This window comes from Morone saxatilis, unplaced genomic scaffold, assembly GCF_004916995.1.
Source record: "Morone saxatilis isolate NCDOM2014 unplaced genomic scaffold, NCSU_SB_2.0 Contig7, whole genome shotgun sequence".
Classification (NCBI taxonomy): Eukaryota; Metazoa; Chordata; class Actinopteri; family Moronidae; genus Morone; species Morone saxatilis.
In genome coordinates this window covers 7,682,516-7,704,698 of record NW_023340246.1, presented here as the reverse complement: position 1 = coordinate 7,704,698, position 22,183 = coordinate 7,682,516, and the positions used below count along the sequence as shown (strand labels likewise).

The 22,183-nt window shown below is 41.2% G+C and overlaps 2 protein-coding genes across 3 annotated transcripts; both read left to right on the top strand.

Annotated features, from left to right (window-relative positions):
* The first annotated feature begins 393 nt into the window (after nucleotides 1-393).
* On the top strand, nucleotides 394-8,043 carry cipcb (CLOCK-interacting pacemaker b). Of its 2 annotated transcripts, none has more exons than XM_035678288.1 (4): nucleotides 394-725; nucleotides 1,294-1,413; nucleotides 1,504-1,688; nucleotides 3,254-8,043. In XM_035678288.1, exons 2-4 carry the CDS (start codon nucleotides 1,305-1,307, stop codon nucleotides 4,130-4,132), a joined length of 1,173 nt encoding a protein of 390 aa, XP_035534181.1. In that variant the 5' UTR covers nucleotides 394-725; nucleotides 1,294-1,304; the 3' UTR covers nucleotides 4,133-8,043. The 2 variants fall into 2 exon arrangements, with proteins under 2 accessions (XP_035534181.1, XP_035534182.1); XM_035678289.1 differs by having other exon boundaries at nucleotides 1,289-1,413.
* Nucleotides 8,044-9,700: 1,657 nt separating this feature from the next.
* On the top strand, nucleotides 9,701-22,069 carry znf410 (zinc finger protein 410). Its single transcript, XM_035678532.1, has 12 exons — nucleotides 9,701-9,828; nucleotides 10,134-10,220; nucleotides 10,302-10,353; nucleotides 10,488-10,620; nucleotides 12,267-12,452; nucleotides 13,180-13,401; nucleotides 15,711-15,870; nucleotides 16,656-16,837; nucleotides 18,447-18,536; nucleotides 18,685-18,804; nucleotides 20,254-20,373; nucleotides 21,934-22,069. Exons 3-12 carry the CDS (start codon nucleotides 10,321-10,323, stop codon nucleotides 22,032-22,034), a joined length of 1,347 nt encoding a protein of 448 aa, XP_035534425.1. The 5' UTR covers nucleotides 9,701-9,828; nucleotides 10,134-10,220; nucleotides 10,302-10,320; the 3' UTR covers nucleotides 22,035-22,069.
* The last annotated feature ends 114 nt before the right edge of the window (nucleotides 22,070-22,183 follow it).

Sequence of the window (22,183 nt, the reverse complement as noted above, 5' to 3'; positions counted from 1 at the left end):
AGGACGTTTTGTTCTGACAGTGTTGTGTTTACTTCTTCAAACATGGTAGCAGTGAAGAGTTGCTCTGCTTAGGTTAGCTGTGGGCCAACCGGACTATTATGTAACACACAGGGACCTCACACTTGAATCCTCACGTCACTGGGTTCCCCGAGAGTACATTAGAGATGTATGGCCTGTACTGTTACACCTCCCGACTGCACGGTGAACACAATGTCCTTAACTTGCCACACATTCAGCTGGAGTCACGTTTTTCAGCTGCTGATTGCGCCGGCCAATCAGAAGCCAGAACATCTACCAGGTGGGCGGACCTAGCAGCCTAAAGAATGTGACGTGTCCGATACTCCAGACATAGCCACGCCCTAAACTACCAAATATGGCAGAGCGTCTGAGACGAATATCCTGTTCCTTCATATTTCGGAACAATTGTTGGTGAGATGAGCGAAAGCCCACGGCTCGGTAAAAGCCTGCTTTCTGTTTAGACGTCCGCCGGGGACAATTAAACCGCAACGGTTAACGGCTGTTGCCACCGTGCTCCGCATGTGACCGAGCGGAGAGGGAGGGGCGGGCTGTCTCGTGTATTGTACCGTGGAACACAGAGTTCTAGTCACCGTAGCTGGGCAACAGCAGCAGCGACGACGACGGACACACCGAGAGAACGCAGACGATAGAACGCTTCGAGCTCGTAAACCGACAGCGTTCAACACCACAACAACAACAACAACAAAGTAAGCATAATGGGGTTTTTGTTTGTGTTTCTCAAATGTTTTACTTCACTTAACGCTCTGACGTTCGTGCCTGACGTTAGCCAACCAAAGGGCTAACTGTAAATGCTTTCTTTAAGTGTTTACGTTACATAGTTGTTGTTGTTTTTGTTTAGCTGTTATAGCTGTAATGTTAGTTAATTTAATTAATTAACGGCGCCTTTACGTGTCATAGCACATGTTGTACTTAAGACTAAGGTTTTACGTCAACATAGCCTCATGCTAACACAATTTGGTCATGTTTTCTTTATGTATTAGCTAGCGTTAGCCCAATGCTTCAATGTGTAATATAATAATATGTTCATTTGGCGACATTTTGTATTATGGCAGGTAAGAGATGAGTTGTTTTCACGCGTTTGCTGTAATCGTGGACAACTAGGGCAGGTTATTAGATATTCTGTCAGAACACTCATTCTCCTGTAGTTGGTATGAAAAGAGGCACCGTTGTTTGATTCCCACCCTTTGATGTCCTGATGTAAGTTAACATAAGTTTCTGTGAGAGCATGTCGGACTAATGCCATTGTCAGTACAGCAGGAGAGAAGATGAGCACCAAGAGGAAGGCAGAGAGTCACTCAAGGGCAGCAAACAGACCACGCACCATGAAGTCTGCAGGCTCCCGGGCTGATTCAGAGAGAGACTCCGGGTTCTCAGGTTTGACCTTGCTCTTACCACGATTTGAAGTGCTTGGATTATAAGGTATCGCTTAACTGAACCCCAGTTACTCTTCTTTCTGGTCTTTAGATGCAAGCTCGGAGCACATGGGCACAGTGGACAGGACAGACTCTGAGGATTCACCCCGCCCTGTTGTACAGACGGGACCACAGACTTCTGGCTCGGGCCCTCAGCCCTCCCAGCTGGCTGTGGTGGGAGGCTCCTACTCCAACCTCTCTCCCATGATCATCATGAACAACGTCCTCCTCAAGCAGGTACATTGCTGCTACGCCTGAACTCTGAAACACAAGCCTGACCTTATAGATTATATTACTTAATCTGTGTGGATAAAGGCAAACCTGGCTTCCTGATAGCAGTGGTCAGGTCACAATAGAGACCGTTTGGTCCAGTTTTATTGTGTTTAACTTGAATGTGTCTTCGCCGTCCAGTCACAGCTGCCTGGAATGTGTCACCAAAAAAGACTGACCATTGACAAAAGGTCAAGGCTGCTGGCTGACCAACAGCAGAGTCTTAAAGTGAAGTAGAAGGAGCTAAAAATAAAATTGTGATTTCATTAAATAATGAAAACTAAGCATGATGTTAACTTGATTTAGGACTCTGTAGAAGGTTATTTACATTTTAATGACAAAAATGTTGACCGTGTTTGTTGAGCAGAGCAGTGAGGCTGCATCTAACAATTATCTTCATTATTGATTAATTACTAAAAGAAACAGAAACATATCTAAATCTGAGAAGCAGAAATCTGAGAATTTGGACAATTTTATTCTTAAAAATGACTCAAAACTATTAATTGATTATCAAAATAGTTAGAGATTAATTCAGTTGACCAGTAATCAATTAATCAACTAATCGTTGCAGCTCTACAGTGTTGTTGAACTTTTATTCAGTTAAACACAGCGGTTTAGTCTGTGTTAAAGCATAATTTTCCCACCACAGTATGTCAGTACAATGATACTTACAGTGCTCTTCCTATTAAAATGTAATTAAATAGGATTGTTGTTGCCATAGTCTTTATTTTCTAGTGTTTTACATTGGTAGTAGCGTAGTTATACCCTATTCTCACTAACACAATGATGTGGGTCTAAGCTGCGTTTGAATGGATTGCACGTCAGCTCACGTCACCTGAGCCTCTGGGTTGAATGCGGGTAGCCAGGCACCTCTATGATGAATGGAAAATAATCCATAGTAGTCATTACAGTGCCTTGAGAGAGCATGCATGTGTGGGAAAGCAAGCTTGAGCAAGACACTGAGAAAGGTGTAAGCTAAACATTGTTAGGTAATAACGTAATGTATCATTCTGTGGTTTAACAGTGAAGTGTATAGACCTGCTGCAGACTGGAGTCTGTGCTCGTGGTGACAGCCATAGACAGACATGTGACAGCTGTCACTTGAATGGGTCCATCGCAGGTTGAACATGTGGTCAGCGCTGTTACTGACAGTTAGTCAACAGAAGAATGAAGTTCTTATAACTGCTGATAGTTATGTGTCAGGTACAAATATAATAAAGTATGAAATGTCTGGTTCACATGATTATTCTTTTTCTTTTTTTTTGGTTCATAAATGACAATTTTAGCAGGAATCTCCACTTTGTGTAAATTTGTGATGAGCGTTTTGTCCGTATTTAACATTTCATAGACTGAATGATTAATTGATACAGTATGTTCAGGTTTTTTGTTCTCATTTTGTATCTTAAGAATGTTGCAGTTCCCCACTTTTAAAATTATGTTTCATTGTGTCTCGTGGGGGAAAAAAGGATAAAAAAAAAAGTGTTAAGTAGAGAACTGCTTGTGATGAAAGCTCTCAATTTTGACTTTTGCAGCCTGGAGATAATCCTCCTGCTCTGAAGCCCTGGGGCTTTAGTCCAACAGTGGAGGTAGTCCAGCAGCCTCAGGTAGTCTTCCTCCAGCCTGTGGTCTCTCGTCAAGCTTCCTCTGCCTCCAAAGAGGCCTCTTCCAGACACAGACGCACTAAGAAGTATCTTCCAATCCTGAAATCTTACCCTAAGATTGCTCCACATCCTGGAGACAGCTCCAGTTCCTCAGGTAGAGGAACTGCTTCCTCATCCTCCTCATCCTCTTCTTCAGGATCAGAGAGAGGCAGCAGTTTGACATCAAACCACCGTCAGAGAGAGAGGCAGCAGAGAAGTCAATGTGGCGGTGCCAGTAACTCTGGCTCATCCACTCCCAGTCTTCCTGCTAGCCCCAGCATGTCTCCTCTGCTCCAGAGCCGACTTTCTCTCCACACAGCAGAAGCCAGTGTCAGCAGGAGCCCTGCCAGGGAGAGGCCTTCATCATCTGTCAGCCAGTCAGAGTTCACCACCTCCCTGTCCTTCACTCACACCACTGGCTTAAGGAACGAGACGCTCCCTGTTCCCCGGGGGGCCACCCAAGAGAGCAGCTCACCAGAAGAACATAACCACAGTGATAGTGACGCTGATACAAAGAGGAAGCGCTTCTGCAACACTTACAACATCCTGAGCAAATCCGGCCTGCTGGACATTGCACTCCGCACCAAGGAGCTCCACCGGCAGAACCGAAGAGTCCAGAACGACATAGACCAGCTAAAAGAACACACGGACCTCTTCCTGCAGGCTCTGCGTAGCGGTGACACCAGCATCTGTGTTAAGCTACAGGCCAGCTTTCAGGAGGAAGACAGAGAGAAAGAGAGAACTGCTCCGGCCAGCTTAAAGGCAGATTAGACCGAGACTAGTGCTAGACAGTAATCCTTTAGACTGAGATGGGGAAAGGAGGGCCAGAGTTGGGGCGGTTGGAGCATACAGAGACAGATGGACCGAAAGTAACATGCTCCACACAATACACACCCACCCCCAGACGCTCTCACACAGACAGTGTGCTGTGGCCTACATTTTGGCTGCCGGCTGCCTTAGGGCTCTGACACACCAACCCAACCTCTGCAGTTTAGTGCAGATGAAGACTTTTTGTTGCTTTGTGTCTTCTGCTAAGAAGTTTCACGTGAACTCATTGTTAGACTAAAGCTGGAGGCCAGTTGACCGTCACACCTGCACATAACATATGCTCTGTGTTAGAGGAAAAGTTTTAGTCAGTGGTCTGTGTTTGTAAACCAGGAGATATCAAAGAAAGACACTCTTTGTACACTCAATTATGAATTGAGAATTTGTTTCAATGGACATTGTACACTTTGCTTTGCTGCCCCTTGAATGTTGTCAACTTGTGGGAAAAGAAAAAATGGACTAAATGCACTAATTTGGTAATGTGCCAGTCAGAGAGCGTTCAAATGGCCACAGATGAGGTCTGATGTGCCATCAGGAAGACCTGCTGCAAAAACAATTGCCGATGGTCAGCCACACACTTACAGCGCTGCCCAGTCACCAGCTGTCTGCTCTGTGTGTCGGGGACCTAAGGTCAAACGGGGCCAGTACCAAAGCTCACTGTTCTGCCATATTGAGCCTGACTAAATCTTTCCACTGAAACTGCTACTCTGCTGCACAGAAATCTTTTGCTCTTGGCAATCAAGACCCAAAATACCTGAGAGATTTGGATCTAAAGGCATGAAGGGATGAACAAATACAAAAAAGTTTTTCTTACTAAAAGCACAATACAGGCTCTGAAAGTACTTTAATCTAAAACTGGAAAATATTGAGTATACGTACTCATTCTGAAAGCAGAATGTCACTACATGAATTTAACCAGGCTGACATTTCTCTTGTTTTTAATCATTCATGGCACTGACGTTAACAGACATCCAGCTAACAGTCAAAGTGTGTACGTAATCTAAATAGTTTTATGCAGCAGTTATGTCACATCCGTGATTATGACAGGCTTAAGGAAATGTTCTCATGTCACAGTGAATGCGTCCGGGGCCTCTTGCCAGTCAGGATCTTTAAATAGACAAACGTGCCTGAAGTGTCTTTTTAGTTCCTGCTGTATTTTAAAACTTGATGTTAAAGATTTGGCACAGCCTGTTGACGGTTTCAAGTTTAGCATTCCCATCATGTTGATGGCAGCTATAATACAGTACAGACTGGCTACAAGTCAAACTCTTAACAGCCATTTAGAGATGCTTCCCTGACAACATCCCAGGGTTGGTGAAGAGTGCTTCCTATTCTCTATTCATATTTATCAGTGACTTGTGTTCTATAATTTGTTTTTCTGTATTTTTTATACCCATTTATGTAATTTAATGTGGAAATATGATCTAACTTATGTGCAGTTTTTCTGTTTTAAGTTCCTTTTTATTTTTCGTCTGTATGAAATATTCATTGTGTCCACCTTTTTTTTGAGACTATCAAGTAAGATCTCTTGATAAAGACCAGTTGTTGCAACTTTGACCCTCAAATCCAGATTTTTGGTCAGATTATTAATTTTTTGGATGCTTATAAATTATGGCCTTATTGTCTAAACCCAGTGTATGTCACAGAACTTTGCATTTGCACTAAAACGATCAGAGAGTAGCTCTGAAGCAATTGCTGGGCAGAATTTAATGGCAGCTAAGGTAGTTTTTGTTTAGGTTAAAGTACATAAAGTGCATTGTGAGGCAACAGAAACACACTACCAGTGTAAACATACTGTTCCTTTAGAACAGCCTACAACATTTACATTGACAGATTGTTTTACTACTAGCAGTTTTGTCTGTATTAAAACCCATTTTTGCATATTTTGTCTTTACCTACACAATAATATTTAGTGTGATGATGATGATGTACTCGCTGTACTTATGTTGACCTTAAAATGGCTCATGAGGAACATCTCAATCATGGGGTCATTTACTACTTTAGCAGTCTTATCCCATGTGAACACGATTCAGTTGAGTTTAAAAAAGGGTTTGGGTCATGTATTCTGTGACAACCTTTATGAATGAATTGTGGGTGTTTTGGAAATAACATCACTTTTTGTTAAATATCTCAGCTTTATGGTAGGTTCACTTTCAGCTTTTATGTTGTTAACAGAACAGTAGTGTCAGTCAGTGGACATTTTGACTCATTTGATGTGTGTTTAGGGTTATTGTCACATTGCACCTGAGGCAGTCAGCTCGGAACATTTTAGTTTGTTTCTGTCTTCCAGCTATAATGAATAGTTCAAGCTAATGAGTGCAGCCAGACAGACTCACACGAGTTTCCTGCAGTATTCAGTAGATGATGTCACAGTGACATTTTAGAACTTTCTATCATCAAGTAAACATGCTGAATGGGCCATTTTTAATCCCACAATTCATTATAAAAGAAGCTAAATGTGTCTTCTGTGTTTGTGTGATGCAAGTTGCAGAAATATTTAAGACTCTTTACACTCGAACAATAGTGTAAACTTAATGACAAAGTTATAAAAGCCAGTTATCTTATTGCAAAATTATTTTCCATCCACTTGCGCTATTGTCGCTCTAATAGATCAGTAATTAGTTTTAATACCACATGTCCTTAATGAAGGCCTTATTAAGACACTCGAGGACAGCAGCAACACTGCGGACACTATTTTAGTCGTTGCCTTGGTCAAAAACAAATACCAATCTGTCTCAACTCTGTTTACAGAGTGGAGACTCTACCACTGCAAATATTCCTTCTTTATTTCTTTAACTAGCACATTTACCCAAACTTTAAATGTCTACAATGATTACAGAATTCATTTTAGGAGTTTGGTAGACCTGAATGTTGATATTGTTCTTAACGGGTCACTGTAGAGTCTGAAATGCTTAAAAATAGTTTAATAGCCTGCAGATAAAATTAGATCATGCTGTTCTGATACTGTTTCACATTCAGTGGAATACATAGTGGTACTGAAACATCAAATGGGTCAATGATGTTTTGGCTGATAATAGCAAAACAACACTGGTCACGTCCCTCTTTCACCATATTAGGTTTATTTATTACAGACCGCTTACCATCAGCTCACAGTAATCTGAAGTTTATTTTTGTTTACATGGATCCACACTGCTGTGGTTACACTTGTCAATGTTATTGACTGGACTGAATCAAACTATATGTCTCCGGTGCCGCTACTCTATGTGCTGTCGATGTGTCGATTGTCATTGCTGTCGTCTTAGGTGACCGCAATTTTCTGTTTCAACTTTCAAAAAAAAAAAAAGTTGATTGAAAAAGGGTCATGGCTGTTTTTTTGTACAGTAGGACACCTTTGATTTATAACACTGGATTTTGAGTTTTCCATCTAAATGTTGGCAGCTTTGTTTCCTCAGTGCATTTCAGTCTGCCGTCTTTCATTTTAAATATGCTGAAAATGTTTGTGAAAAGGATCGTGGTTGTTTTATCAAATAGTTTCAGTAGTACACCAGCAGCAGTGATGGACACAATGATGATTACCACAAATAATCCCTGTAGTAGAATTAGGCAGACTGAATGTAATGTGGCTCGCTGGCAATCTTTTTTCTATTCAAAAAAATGTAAATGCAATTGCTGAAATCTTTAATGGGACTTTACCAAAACATGAGTTTCATGTCTCACTGTTTTAAACATCTGGATGTGGAACTTGGATATCTTAGATAATGATACGTCAGCTATACCAATCAAAGATCAGTAGACTAAGATTTACAGAGGGGTTGATGTAACATGCTTTAGGGCTCTTTTTGTACATTTTCAATTAGAGACTCATTGCTTGTGTAATAAATGTGATTCCAAAAAAACTTTTCTTGTTGGGTATTAATGTTATCACTGTAAAAAATCAGGGGTATATCTGTCTAAATGAGTAGGACTGCTTCCTGAGACTATTACGTCTGTTCCAGATGAATACTAAATTATAACATTACTATGTTTGGTTATGATGTCATCGTCGCTCACTACCTGGCCTACAGATAGATGTTTTGTTTCACACACAAACACACACAAGGGATCAGGACTGCAGTAATGTATATATCACCCAGATAACATAATTTGGGGTAAGGGCCGTAATTGCATGCTGTAGACGGTGACCTACATGTTGGCAGAAAGCAGCTGATTAGGAAAGGGATTCTGGCATCGGACAGGTGTTGGGTCACCATGTGTGGGAACTGTTTCCACCTGGACTCATGGCTAGTAATTGCATCTGCAGTCTCAGGTGGCTCATATTGTGAGCACAGGAATCCAGGAACAGCCACTGCTTTCAGCTCAGCCACAAAGGGGGCAGGGTCTAAAACCATGTTGTGTTTTAGGAGAACACTATTGCCTCCTTGTTCAATGCTGTTAAATGTTCTTAGGTTGTTCTTGTCTTAAGATAATTTCTTACTTATGTTCAATTCACATAAGATACTGAGCATAAAACCTTGCTTACGCAGGTTCTGAGATGCCCAGTTTTAAAGTTAAAAACGTTTCAGTAAGTGGTTGCCTTCTGTCTGTGTATCTTTCATTAGTACAGAACAGAATGAAAAACTAAAATTTTTATGTAATACTGCAATGAACTGAGCTTCATAGTGGACGAGCTGCAGTTCAGTATTGCAGTAAATGGCACTTTCAGGTGTTAATTAAATGTAAATTTTCCTGTGCCCATGACTCCAATCATTGTTCCTAAAGCTAAAGCAAAGGTCACTGCAGGCGTGAGCGTTTATGCATCCCAAACTGCAGTGCCACCACATAGGAAGAAGGAAATTGGTTGTTTAAAAAAAGGTTCCTGCAAAAACGTGTACAGCGTGATGCTACACTGCAGTGTTCCAGCATTCACACCCACAGTCTTCAGAAAGTGCCGTCTCTCATTTTTGGAGCACACACCTCTGTCATCACACCAGCAAACTGAGAGAAAGCCAGTATTTAAAAATAGAAATCTGGGCTCTTATCGCATAAAAGGACAACTCAAAACAATACGAACAATGTGGATTTAGCAAACGCAAGAGTTATATTCCTCTGCAGTCATATTTTAGATGTTTTGTGGGATTTTTTTGTTTAAAACTCAGTCTCTATGCTTGTTGTAAATACACCAAAATCATAAATGTGACTTATTCAGAATGACTCAGATATATATCACAAAGTATAGATATAATTTGTTTTTGCTCTGTTTACATGCGTTGACACACAGGATTAATCTGGGGTTCTTTGTAAATAATTTGCAATAAATTCTTATTAGAATGTCTGTGGTGAAACACTTTATAGCTTTCATATTCAGGACATAATAGGAGAATAGTTTGGAGCTGTCAAAAAAGGTCATTCAAAACTACAGCAAAAAGCGAAGCGGTAATTTCCAGGTATTTAATCTATTTGTTTATTTATCCATTTACCAGAAAGCAATAATGCCTCTCTCACACATCAGGCCTCACGATGTAGTTTACAGGTTTGACCACTGGATGGCGTCGATGATTCAGGCTCCCTCTGTGCAAAAAAACGCGGAAGTACACTAACATTGTTCCACCAGAGACTCCGTAGAACAAACCTGCTACTCTGTTTTGGGACAATTATTATCCAGCTGCTCTCCCGCCGTAGCTCTGTCACACAACTATTACCAGGTACAGTTCATGTTACTGAAGGTGTAGCTAATGGCATTTAACCCATGAGCGCTGTACCGTCGGCCAGCTGTCCACATCTGTCTGTTAGCCCCGGGAGCTAGTTTGGTAACTGCTAACCCCGCTAGCTAAGTTAGCAACGCTGTCTGTCATCTGTCTCCTTTCTCCAATAACAGCTCAGAGCTTCGGACACATTTAGCTGCGCTGTTTGACGGGCGACGTATTTGGTGTTTGAACTCGTAGTTGACTAGCAACGCCCAGACGTAGAGCTGATGGCCTGACGTTTCTTCCCGTTTGTGTGACCGCAGATTGTGCGATGGTTTCCACTCAGAGATGACCTGCAGCCTACGCTTATGATCGACACACAATCCCATATTTAGCAGGTCAAATTTGAGGTAAGTGTTGTTTTCGTTGAAGCCCAATCACAGCACATCTGGGTGCATCTGGTGGATCAGTGTTGTGTTGTTATTCTACAGGTTCCACACAGGGTGACCCATGCTTTCTGATGAGCTTGACTCCAAACCAGAGGTGATCATCATTTTCATGCTCCATCTTTATTGCAGAGGCAGGAGGCTTTTTTTTTTTGTGTGTGTGTGACTTAAGTGATTTATTTGCCTGTCTCACCGCACTTGCTGTGTCTCTTTTTGTTTTCCTCCCCTCAGCTGCTGGTGCAGTTTGTACAGAACGCGTCCATCCCCTTGGTGCAGGGTCTGGAGGACTCGGAGTCCAAACACTCCTGCCTGCCTCTGCTGGCTCCGGCTGAGAGCTCGCTGTGCAGCCCGCTGGAGCTCACAGGTCAGCAGCTGCTCCCTGCTCTTGTCCTGTCCACCACAGGCCAAAATACTAGTATAACTGTGCTATTCGGAGATTTTGTTTTAAAGTCACATTGCTGTCTCATGTGGTGTGGGCCACATAGTTTACAGTTGTAGAAGAACTGGGACCCCACAAATGACACCAGGATAGCATGACAAATAAAAGAGCTGAGGTTTACAGGGTGCCTCAGAGTATGTTGTTCATGGTACTGGTATCACAGTCCAAGACAATCATATCAGCTGTATCACTTGTTATCTGTGAAACTGAAGAATAAACACAACCTGTACGTGGCAAATCATTCTCAAAAAAGCATTAAACAGTTGTGGATTGCATTTTGATTTACTATATATTTTTAAAACTACTTTCAATACATGTTTGCCATAATTAAAATGCAAAAAATCCACAAAGCTGAAGAGAGCAGAACAGTTTTGCATTTAAAAGGTCTGTAGTGGGAAAAGGTTAAATTTCTACCACGCAGTTTCTGAATCTCCAAGGTCCAGTGTGTAACATTTAGGAGGATCTATAGTCAGAAATGGAATATAATATTTATAAGTAATCTACCAACTTCACTGCTAGATGCCACTCAAGTCTACACACTGGACCTTTTAAAGCAGCTATAATCAATATTTGTAAAGACAGTGTATCAAATGATAATGTGAAAACAGTGTGAAAGGGGTCACTTGTAGCGATGAACCCACAGAGAATCATCACCCTAAATCCGCAGCTCCCCTCAGCTTAAAGGAGTTTTATAGTTTCATCTGATTGTTGAGCTGTCTGTCCCACATCTTTACTGTTTTGGTTGACGCTTGCTGCATTCATATCATCTAAAAACCCTCTGTACACTACCTGCTCAGCACCAAACAGCAGACAACAACTGGTGATGATCATAGTGCAGCATTTAGCAGCTAAAGATACATATATTTTTGACTTGGTGGAGACCAAACACAGAGCTAAAATAGAGTTAATATTAGAATTATATTTGTCAGGTGGACAGAAACACTCCAAATGAATGAATATTGCTCCTTGCTAACAAATTTACCATACAGATATTAAAGGTCATTATATATGTCAATGTTGTGTGTTCACAGCTTGTTATGGCTCATGACCCCAAATGGCCCAAACAATCTGTTACTGCAGGTTTAAAGTAGATCAGAACAATTGAAATCATAAATTACTATAAAGAAATTATATTTTTCAATTAATTGAAAAATTCCACAGTCAAGAGATTTTAAAAATCTGAATCTGGATCCAATTCTGCATCAAAATGCTTAAGGATACAGACAGACAGACATGGAATACATGTGCCACATTTTTGAAATTCAAGTGCATAAGTTCATGATAAAATAGTGAATATGTAGAAAAAGAAAATGTGTTTTAGGCTTGTGGTTATTCCTCCTCTCCATGTCCTGTAGATTTCTAGATTTCATTTAGATTCGGACCAGTGTTGCGTTGCTTTCAACCCTGTGTTATCTAATTAGTCTACACTCCGTTACCATTAAAGCTCTGTACTTACTGTACTTGTCAGGACAGTGTAAACCGTAGGTTGATTATTTGGGGTATTCATTTGCAGATAACATGCATGTGTTTTATTCAGGATTAAAACTAACAAACACTGATTATTTCTTCAGATGGAGGCCTGAGCCATGAGCCTGAGAGTTCTCCCTCCCTGTCAGAGTTCGGAGGTGTGTCGGAGCGAAGCCCATTAGTGGTCCAGACACACTCTCACCCACGGGCCTCACCCAGCCCCCCACCCATACTCCATGACCTACAACAGTCCGACAGCCCTTCCTACGTCCTACTGAACCTTGCAAAAGGTAAAGGAACAGTGAACAACCAACACTTAACTATACACATTTGAGTCCAAGAGGTACATCTACCTTTCCTATTTTGTTACAGTTATCAAAAAATGATCAATAGATCAACCAATAATACCCCGACAACAACATTATTCCTGTATGTAAGTCACTTCCTGATGGATTTCATCTTTTTAAAAGAGCGAGAAGTTTTACATTAAAACTCTAACTCTGATCTTGTGCCCGTACTTTGTGTCTTGCACGGCTCCTGATTCTACACACAGCGCTAAGAAGAAATGGGGTGACACAATTTCCTGAACAAAAAACGGAATTATTTTGGCTGGAAGAAATGATCCTTGGCAGGCACATTCTCTCGGTTCATCAGCCCTTGGCAGGAGAGCCAAAAAAATTAATTTTGGTCCCTTGACATACACCTTTTTATGCAGTGTGCTGTTTTCTGTTACCTCAGTGAGCGATGTGAAGGATAGAAAAGACTTCTCAGTAGACAGAATCACTTTGTTTATTGTTACATTAAAAAGTGATTGTTTTTTGCTTTTAAATGCGTCTGTTGGCCTGCTTCCTCTCAGCCTTTCAGAATAAAGCTATCACATCAGACCAAAAATTGCTGAGCACAATGGGAATTCAGAATTGTGACCTAGAGGTACACTGATGATCTTGCAGAATATTGCATTGGCCTTGGATTTCTTGTTTCACGGTGATTCTCCTCCTGCCTTTTGTTCCCTCTCAGGCATCACAGCCTCTTCAGAGTCACTGATCTTTGCTGCAGATGGCGCCGGGGATGATGACGACGAGGGGGTCTCATCGGGAGACTACGGGATAGATGGCAGTGCTCCCTGGTATCTGCGGGTACAAGAGCTGGCACATGACAGCCTTATTGCCGCCACGCGGGCACAGATTGCGAGAGATGCCAAGGCCAGCCAGGACGCCAGAGCTGCAAGTGTCAGTAATGGTAAAGTCACTTTGTCTTATCGGCACAAGCAGAAAGGGTTTTAGAGGTCTTTTATTCTGGAAAGTAAAGCCAAACAGGCTCCTCAGAAGAAAATACTTGACATGGTTATGTGCAGTGCAGCTACCTGGGATGTGATGAAGTTTAAGACAAAAATTAGAGCATGTACTATGAGGCCTAAGTTTTTATAGTTTAGATGCTCAGATTCAGCTTCAACTCAGTGCATGTCATCCCCTCTTCCTCTCCCACCCTTGCTGTCTATCTCTGTCAAAATAAAGGCATAAAAAGTCTGAAAAAAAGACAAAACAAACAAAGAAACTAAAAAAGAAAGTGAGCCTGTTGTACGGGAAGCAGCATATTTTTAACATAACATCATCTGGTCTACTTATGGCAGGCATCAAAGACAGAAAGAAGAGAAATGAGGTCAGTGATGAGATGAAAATGCAGTGTAATTAGCACTGACTTGAAACTGTGTTCCTCACTTCTCATCATAAGTCTCTCAATCAAAATGAATTTGTAGATTTGTCTACGTTTGGTTTTCATGTCTGACAGCAAATATCCAGTGCACTAAATGCCACATTATCATGAAATGAAGTACTTTTTGATGTGCTGTGTCTCTGAGGAGTTAAAGGACCAGTGTGTAGGATTTAGTGGCATCTAGCAATGAAGTTTCAGATTGCAACTAACTGAATACCAATCCCTGTCTACAGCCAGTGTTTGGTTTGTCCCTTCTGGCATACTGTAGAAACACGGAGGTTCAAACTCTGTAAATGAAAGTGACTCATTCTAAGGTAACAAAAACACGACATTTCCTATATTCAGGTGCTTATACACTAATGAAAACTTACATAATTTCTGCCAATACATACCCCCTAAATGTTACACAGTGGACCTTTAATGTGCATAGTTGAAAATAGTTTCCAAACTCTGCTTTGATTTTTAAAAACTCTTTTACTCTACTCTTCACTCGCCAAAATGTATCTTAATCTGTTGCTCACTTAGTTAAAAATGATCCGTGCCTTTAATCTCTTATTAAAGCTCTCACCTCTGATCTGAGACAGACACTCCTTTCCTGCAGCACACAGTGCCGCAGCGAGCTGCTGACCCGCAGCAGGAGTCAGGACTACCATCATCACAACCCATCCACAGGCCGCCTGTTAGATAAAGATTTTACCCATGACATTTAAGGCACTATGGCTCCTAGCTACATCTCTAATCTTTGAACTCCCTCTGAGTCGAATTGCAGCCGGAGATCTTGGCTAAAAAAGTGATATGAGAGCGAGCTCCTACTTTATTTTCTCCTATCCAAACCTCGATCTGTTTTTTCAGTTTATGATCTTCTACTGAAACGCTTCTACGTTTTGCTTCTGTTCTTTTGTGCTACCATCACTGCATATTGTCTTTACTGTCATTTTTGTTCACTACTATAACTGTGTGCAAAAAAACTGCTGTTTACATTAAGTTAATCATGACTGTCTTAGAATTTATATATACTGCATTTGACAGATGGTGCTGGTTGAATTCCCCTAAATGCTGAGGAAAGTTACCTCACTGCCTTCTCTCCTGAAGCAAAGCAGATTGCCAGAATTATTAGGCATTATTAAAAACTGGGTTTTTCTGGCTTACCTCAGGTGATCATGTAGCCTAGTTTAAGTTGCACTGTCTTAGCACAAGTTTTCTTTCCTTCCCTCCATATGATTTCCCCACCTTTATCCCTGACCCCATTATATTTCTATCAGTGAGAACAGTTCAAAAAGGAAAGAGGAAAAACATGTTTTAGACTATGTGGATCCAGCGTTGGGTGTCTTTGATATGATCTCCCAAGACCAAGGTGACGTGCTTTACACATAGTATCACATCAACACAAAAATTCTTCTGAGCTAGTGTGGCAGTTAAGAAAGGTCTTGAAATACTTTGCACGTTGTGAAATAAAATGTCGGCAGCAGACAGTGTTTCAGTGTGGAACTTAAACTATCTGAGCCGGAGTAATGGCTGCCCTCCCACTAACTTGCATTAGATTAGACAAGTTTCCTTCAGCAGCGGGGTATCAGTTATAGGTGCGTTACTGCTGGCACGCTGTAAGCTAAATTGGACCTGTTAAAGGCATTCAAAGCAGGGATTCCGAGTAGGTGAAAAGGGAGTGATTGCATTCAGCTTCGGGTTGTTTTCTTTTGGCTGTAGTTGTTCAGCAGGTCTCAGTCAGTACCCGATGATTAGCTCTTATACAGCCGGTCTCCAGAGGCCGGCCACCTGGCACTCCTGGATTGTTTTTTCTGCACAACCCCGCTCATTTTCCTCTTCTGGTTGCCTAGGTGACCACGCACACAGTTTGACAGCAGACGGGGACAAGCGAGAGCTGCCGCCTCGGACCAGCCGCCCCCTCTCCAAGCAGATACTCCGCTGCTCGTTTGAGGGTTGCTGCAGGACGTTCACCTGGCCGGCTCATCTCAAATACCACCTCAAAACACACAGGTAACACATAACACACACAGCAACGCAATATAATGGATCCAGGCAGCGGTTCCAACAAGTTGCTGGTGCCAAAGCATCAATATTCAACCCTGTGTAAATCCTGCCTAATGTGGATACATTTTCCAAAGTGAAATATATATTAATGAAACCTTGCAACTTTTTATACAAGTAATTACACACTGTGCAATCAAATCTTTGCTCCTAATATGAATTTATTATTACTTTATGAATTATTATTAATTATTACGTATAAAACCAACATGCAACACAGATATTTGAAGTCTTACACACAAGGTATGACTTTAAGGTGCTTCCTATGCATTGAAGCTGTGCAGCTATTTTATCTAAACAATGATGCCCAGCCCACCACAAATTTATATAAACCAGTGTTTATATAACAGAGTGCTGTCTTTCCATTTTCAAGAGCTATTACAAAAAAAGTCCTAATTTGAATAATACATTTGAAACCTTCACAAAATTCATAATATTACTGACAAAAGCATTTATCGTCTAATACTGAAGAAATTAAGGTAAATGTTTTACAGCTTAGTCAGAAGAGTGATCACAGGTTGTTTGTGGTGGAGGCAGACAGAGCAGCCAAACAGGAGAAACACAGCTGAGACTTGGAAAGGAGTGTGTACTTGTACTGCAGGAGCTTTGTTAACATCAGTGTAGGAGATCTATTTGTGCCCCCCCCCCCATCTGACCCCGTGGTGGGCAGTTGCAAATTAATCGTGTGCACAGGAGACACCGATGCTTGTTTGTTTGGTTATCTTCGCTACCAGGAACGACCGAATGTTCAGGTGCTGCGCAGAGGGCTGCGGGAAGAGCTTCTACGTGCTGCAGAGGCTGCAGGTTCACATGAGGACCCACAACGGCGAGAAGCCCTTCATCTGCAAGGAGAAGAACTGTGGCAAGAAGTTTACCACTGCTGGAAACTTGAAGAACCACAGACGCATACACACAGGTGGGGGAGCAGGAGATACCCACATATATAAAAGACGCTGGAAGCAATAACTGACTCAGACCATTTGACTCTGCTCATTTAGTGCTTCCTTGGGGCAGTCAAGGCTGGAGATTTGAAGAGTCAGCAGCACTGGCGCCTCCATTTCACTGCTGCAATGAGTAACAGTACTCTGTCATATTTTATTTAGGGTGACATTAAGAGTTTGATGGCCTGTTCCACAGTCTGCTTCTTCTATCGAGGGACCAGTTAGCAGACCGGCTACACTATACAGTGTTTATATTTTGCCCATATGTCTGGAAGAACAGCTTTCTATGAGCTGTAATATCCACTTAGGTGGATAAAATTATATTACATTTTTTACATCAGCTGTCACCATTCGTTCTAGAAACAACAGGAAAGCTGCATTCTCTACAACCAGTGTTTTTTAGGCCATTGAAATTACTGGTTGACTAAAACAGGTTCTCAATGCCTAATGCCTTTATTTAGGGAACAGAGGGAGCACATTTGTTTAGCCCCCAATCTGATCCGATTTTATATCATACAGGTGCACAAGTTATTAAAATAAATCCAATGTATATGCTTGAGAATTAAATAGCTGTGTATTGCATTAAAAAACAAAATGCCCACATCGAAAGCTGTTCCTTAATGTTTTATTTAATTTATTTACACAATAAATAATCCCTAATAATTGCATTGTCCATGCACAGTACAATCTAATATACATGGTTACCTTGGTAACATGTTGTTTTAAATGGAATTTTGAAATAGAGAAAACACGTTGCAGACGCCATTCAATTGCAATATTCTATACAACATTATATAAAGGACCAGTATGTAGAATTTAGTGGCATCTAGTGGTGAAGTTGCAGATTGCAACTAATTGAATGCTGCTCAACTTCAAAGGTGCAGACAGACCCGTTGCTATAGCTGAGCTTTTAGTGTTGTCCATTAAGCGGGCTACTTTAGAAACGGAGCAGTTCAACACGGTGGACTTTGGCAGGAAGGAGGACCCGCTCCCTCTGCCTAGCAGTAAAAACAGCTTCATTCTAAGGTTACACAAACACACAATGATCTCCTATATTCAGTGTGATGGGTTATACACTAATGGAAAAACCATACCTATGAATATTATAATTCATTTCTGCCAATAGGTCTTCCTAATTGTTACACACTGGATCTTTAATGCTAGCCAGTAATGGTTTTAGATTAGATTTGCTGTTATTTAAGATTGGAGAAATGTGTTAATATTTAGAAAAGATTCAATTTAAACAGCAGGGTGCATGAGAGTTACAGGGCTCGAAACTAACTTCTTTACCACCTTCCCAAAACTCACAAGGCAGAGCACTAACATCGTTCCACAGCAGCCACATTGACATGGCTGCCTGCAGATGGGTTTTTTGTTTAACGGCCTCGTGAGCGCAGGGCTTGGCCGATGCTGATCTCAGAATGCCAGATAATCAACTGACTCATTGGTCTATCATTAATATCACTTTCAACATATTCTGCGATAATGAGTTTACTACTTTAAGTCTTTGTATTGTGGAATTGAACAATGTGTGTGTGTGTGTGTGTGTGTGTGTGTGTGTGCTTGGTGGGTGGCTGCTTCCAGGAGAGAAGCCTTTTCTGTGTGAAGCAGATGGTTGTGGGCGATCCTTTGCAGAGTATTCCAGTCTACGAAAACACATGCTCGTACATTCTGGTGAGTGGGACCGAGTACAGCTGTACAGCTGAGCGCTGTTTCTTTAGTAATTAGTGTGCTACAGATATAGTATATGATCACATCCTGTATCAGTACAGGGATCACAGAATAGTATGTCTCTTTTGAGTTGTGTGTGTGTGTCTTCCAGGTGAGAAGCCTCACCACTGTGGGATCTGTGGGAAGACTTTCTCTCAGTCCGGCAGCAGAAACGTCCACATGAGGAAGAGACACGGAGAGGAGGGGCTCAGTAGTGAAAGCAGAGAAACAGGTCTTTCTCACTCGCATTATCTCTTTCTCACACACACAAAGTGCAGTAGGTGGTTATGCTAATCCTTGGATTATGTAGCTTCAAGCAGCCTATACATTTTAAAATGTGCATAGAGATGGTGTTGGTTGAAGTTACATTTAGGAACATTTTTTGAATAATTAATGCCCTTGAGCACTTAAAAATGTATCATTCAAATTTTTATTCTTCAGGGCCAGTAGCCGAATTGTTTTAGACTGCGCATATCTCTGGAAAAGCAGAGACAGCACAACTGTACCGCAGAAATAGGCCTGTAAGGCTTGTTGTGATGGGGTCAGATTCGTCTGTAAAGTATGTTATCACCAAGTTAAAATGGCACAGTAACTCAAATTCATGTCCTCAAGCTTCTCTTGCCTTACTCAGATGTCTTTTTTGCCTTCACCTTACAAATGACTGAGATAAATGAGTGGATACTTGAGTAAATCTCCCACTGCAGCTGTGGGAGATTTACTCAAGTTCACTCCTGCCTCTATTCTTAGTATCAGTTTCAGTACCTCTTCAGATTAAAAGCGTCTCTCAGTGAACTCTTTACATTCCAACATATGGTCTAATTGTACAAAATCAGCTTAAATTAGTTTTTTTTGCCGTGGAACAATGAGAGCAGACAGAGCATTTGCCTCCTTGTCACATTGCTGTAGCAGTGGGAAGCACCGCAGCTGAATCACCACAGAGGAAACGCTGCCAAAGCTCTAATTATAAACAGCAGATTTATTCGGGTCAGTCTCCCCAAAGAGGCTGGTCTTTTGTAAAAGCAGAGCAAAGGAAGATGCAGCTTCACAACAGAGGGATAGTCTCTGTGTTATTTATACTGGATGAATTATTAAATTGACTGTGTTGGAATAACTACAGTCCTAAAAACAACCGAACCCAAGAGTCAAAAGGTAACAGAAAGTTAGTAATTAAGTGTAGATATCAGTTCTCAGACTGGCAGTAAATTGTTGGTTGCAAGTTTTTTTTAAAGGTAAAGTGTGTAACATTTAGGAGGATATATTGGCAGAAATTAAATATAATGTTCATAAGTATGTTTCATTAGTGTATAACAACCTGAAAATGAGAATTGTCGCGTTTTCATTTTTATCTACAGTTGCTGCAGGTCACCTTCCATTGAGTCCGCCATGTTGAACCGCCACGTTTCTAATGAACAAGCCAAACCCCGACTCCAGATAGGGACGCCCCCTTTTTCTACGCGTTTCAAGGCCACCATAGTTCCTCCTACTCACTTCAAAGCCCGTTGTCATTGTCAGGTCGTCAGATACATCTGTGAGCAATGTTCAGTTAGTTGCGATCTGCAACATCGCAGCTAGATGCCACTAAATCTTACACACTGATCCTTTGAAGATTGTACAGAAGAAGTACAGCGCGTGTCCCTCGACATTTCACACTTGTCAAAAGTTTGTTGTTTGCGCCTTACAGGAGAGGCTCTAACACAAAGCAGCCTGCTGGAGGCAGACGGCGAAAACGGGGACAGTATGGTCACCATGACAACAACCGTGGAGCCCATGAATCTTCACCATGCCATGCTGAGATCCCCAGGTAGGTGTTCGCACATGTATAGCACTCACAGCAATACAGAGTGGACAAAGCACATCTCACAATAGAATAACCTGCTCTAAGCAATCATTTGACACCGTTTATGTCAGAGGTGCTGAGTCAACTTGGGGTGTTGCAAAGTGTTTTTCAGTCACTGCTTGTGACAGTCTGTTAGTAATTTCTGTTACTCTTTGACAGTCCAGCTTTCTTGTGTTTGACTAAGTTGTCACGACTTTGAGATGTTTTCTTTTTTTTTCCAACAATGGACCAAAAATCCAGGCAGCAGCTTCCAGGCCTCTTTGTACTTTTACTGCAGTTTGCTTATGTTGCCTTGAAAACTCTGATTATATTAAAATGGTGATTGTTAAAGTTGGAAAAAAAAAAGAAAAACAGTTTGTCGGTAGCTCACTCTACTTAATGACTCAGCTGTGTAATTGCCTTTGTAGTGGTGACTTAAAATAGTAAGAATAGAAGATTTTTGTGACTCTTGTCGCATTATATCACTTTGTTTAGCAATATCCTCTCCTCTCTTCTAAAATCTTACCAGTCAGCTTATAAATTATACATTTTACACAGAGTATCCCTCTCACCAGACATCAGGATGAACCCTTCAGATTCTGATAAATGTAAGGTGCTGTGGGAACATATGTTTAGGTATTGAGATGCTGTTTATACTCTTTGTTTCCGACTCTGTTAGCTATCTGCCTAACAAACCTCCACCCGTCTGTCCTGCAGTGTTTCTTCTTGGTTGTGGTTCTGCTGTTTGTCTCAGATACACAGCTGAAATTACTGGCTCCAACCCAGCTATGATTTACTTACATTAACTCTTTAACTGTTACAATATTACTTCACAACTGGAGCACTCAACAGCCAAGTTACATGGTGCTGAATACTGAGATCTTACTTTAAATCATCTTTTTTTTCAAATTGTGATGCATGTAACTCATAAGATTGTAATATGTCTGTCTGTGCAGTGCCTACTCTTTAATCATCATAGGAACTGCACTAGTAAAGCAGACTAGTGGTCACAAGTAGACCGTTACTACTACACTTTTAAAGTCAAGATATGTGTGTAATGCTGTAAAGAAGTGGCCAGAGTTCAGTCAACTCTAGTAGCATATACCTATACCGGCTAATGAGTTATTTAATATTAGTGCATTATATTGTTGTAAAATGGTTTTTGTATACATAAATATTTGGATATATAACATGTAACTTTTATTCCCATCTGTCAGAACTTCAACAGGTCCACATGTAATGCCCATAGATAGTATTCACTCCTCCTCAGGCTTTAACTCTGAATACTTTTCATAGGCCCAATATTACAAAGGTATCTTTGTGTGTCCTTGAGTTTTTCCTAAATTAGCCTGTCAGCATTAAAACCAAAAGGCATAACCATGTGAAAGCTTGCAGAAAGTCAAGGACAAATGTATTAGGAGAGTTTTTGTCCTGAAAGGTGTGTTTCATCTCATAATGACAGCAGCTAGACCTTACTGTAAGTACGTACATGTCATGTTACGCGGTAGTTTTTCTTTGAACTTGTCTTTGTGTCCGTCCCTCCAGGCTCTGCAGACTCGGTGGTGGTTCTCTCCCAGCCACATGAATTGGTGACCATGACAACCGAAGGCCACGCATATGGAGAAGATGTGGTGGCGCTGCTGTAGTGTGCCATCATGAAAAATGTCACACACTGCCTATTTCAGCAGCACTAAACTGACAGTCGCAGTGGACTAAACATAGACATCTATTTGTAAATAAATTAATCACTGACCTTCACTGCTGTAGATATTTGTAATTAGCAATGGATGATGGT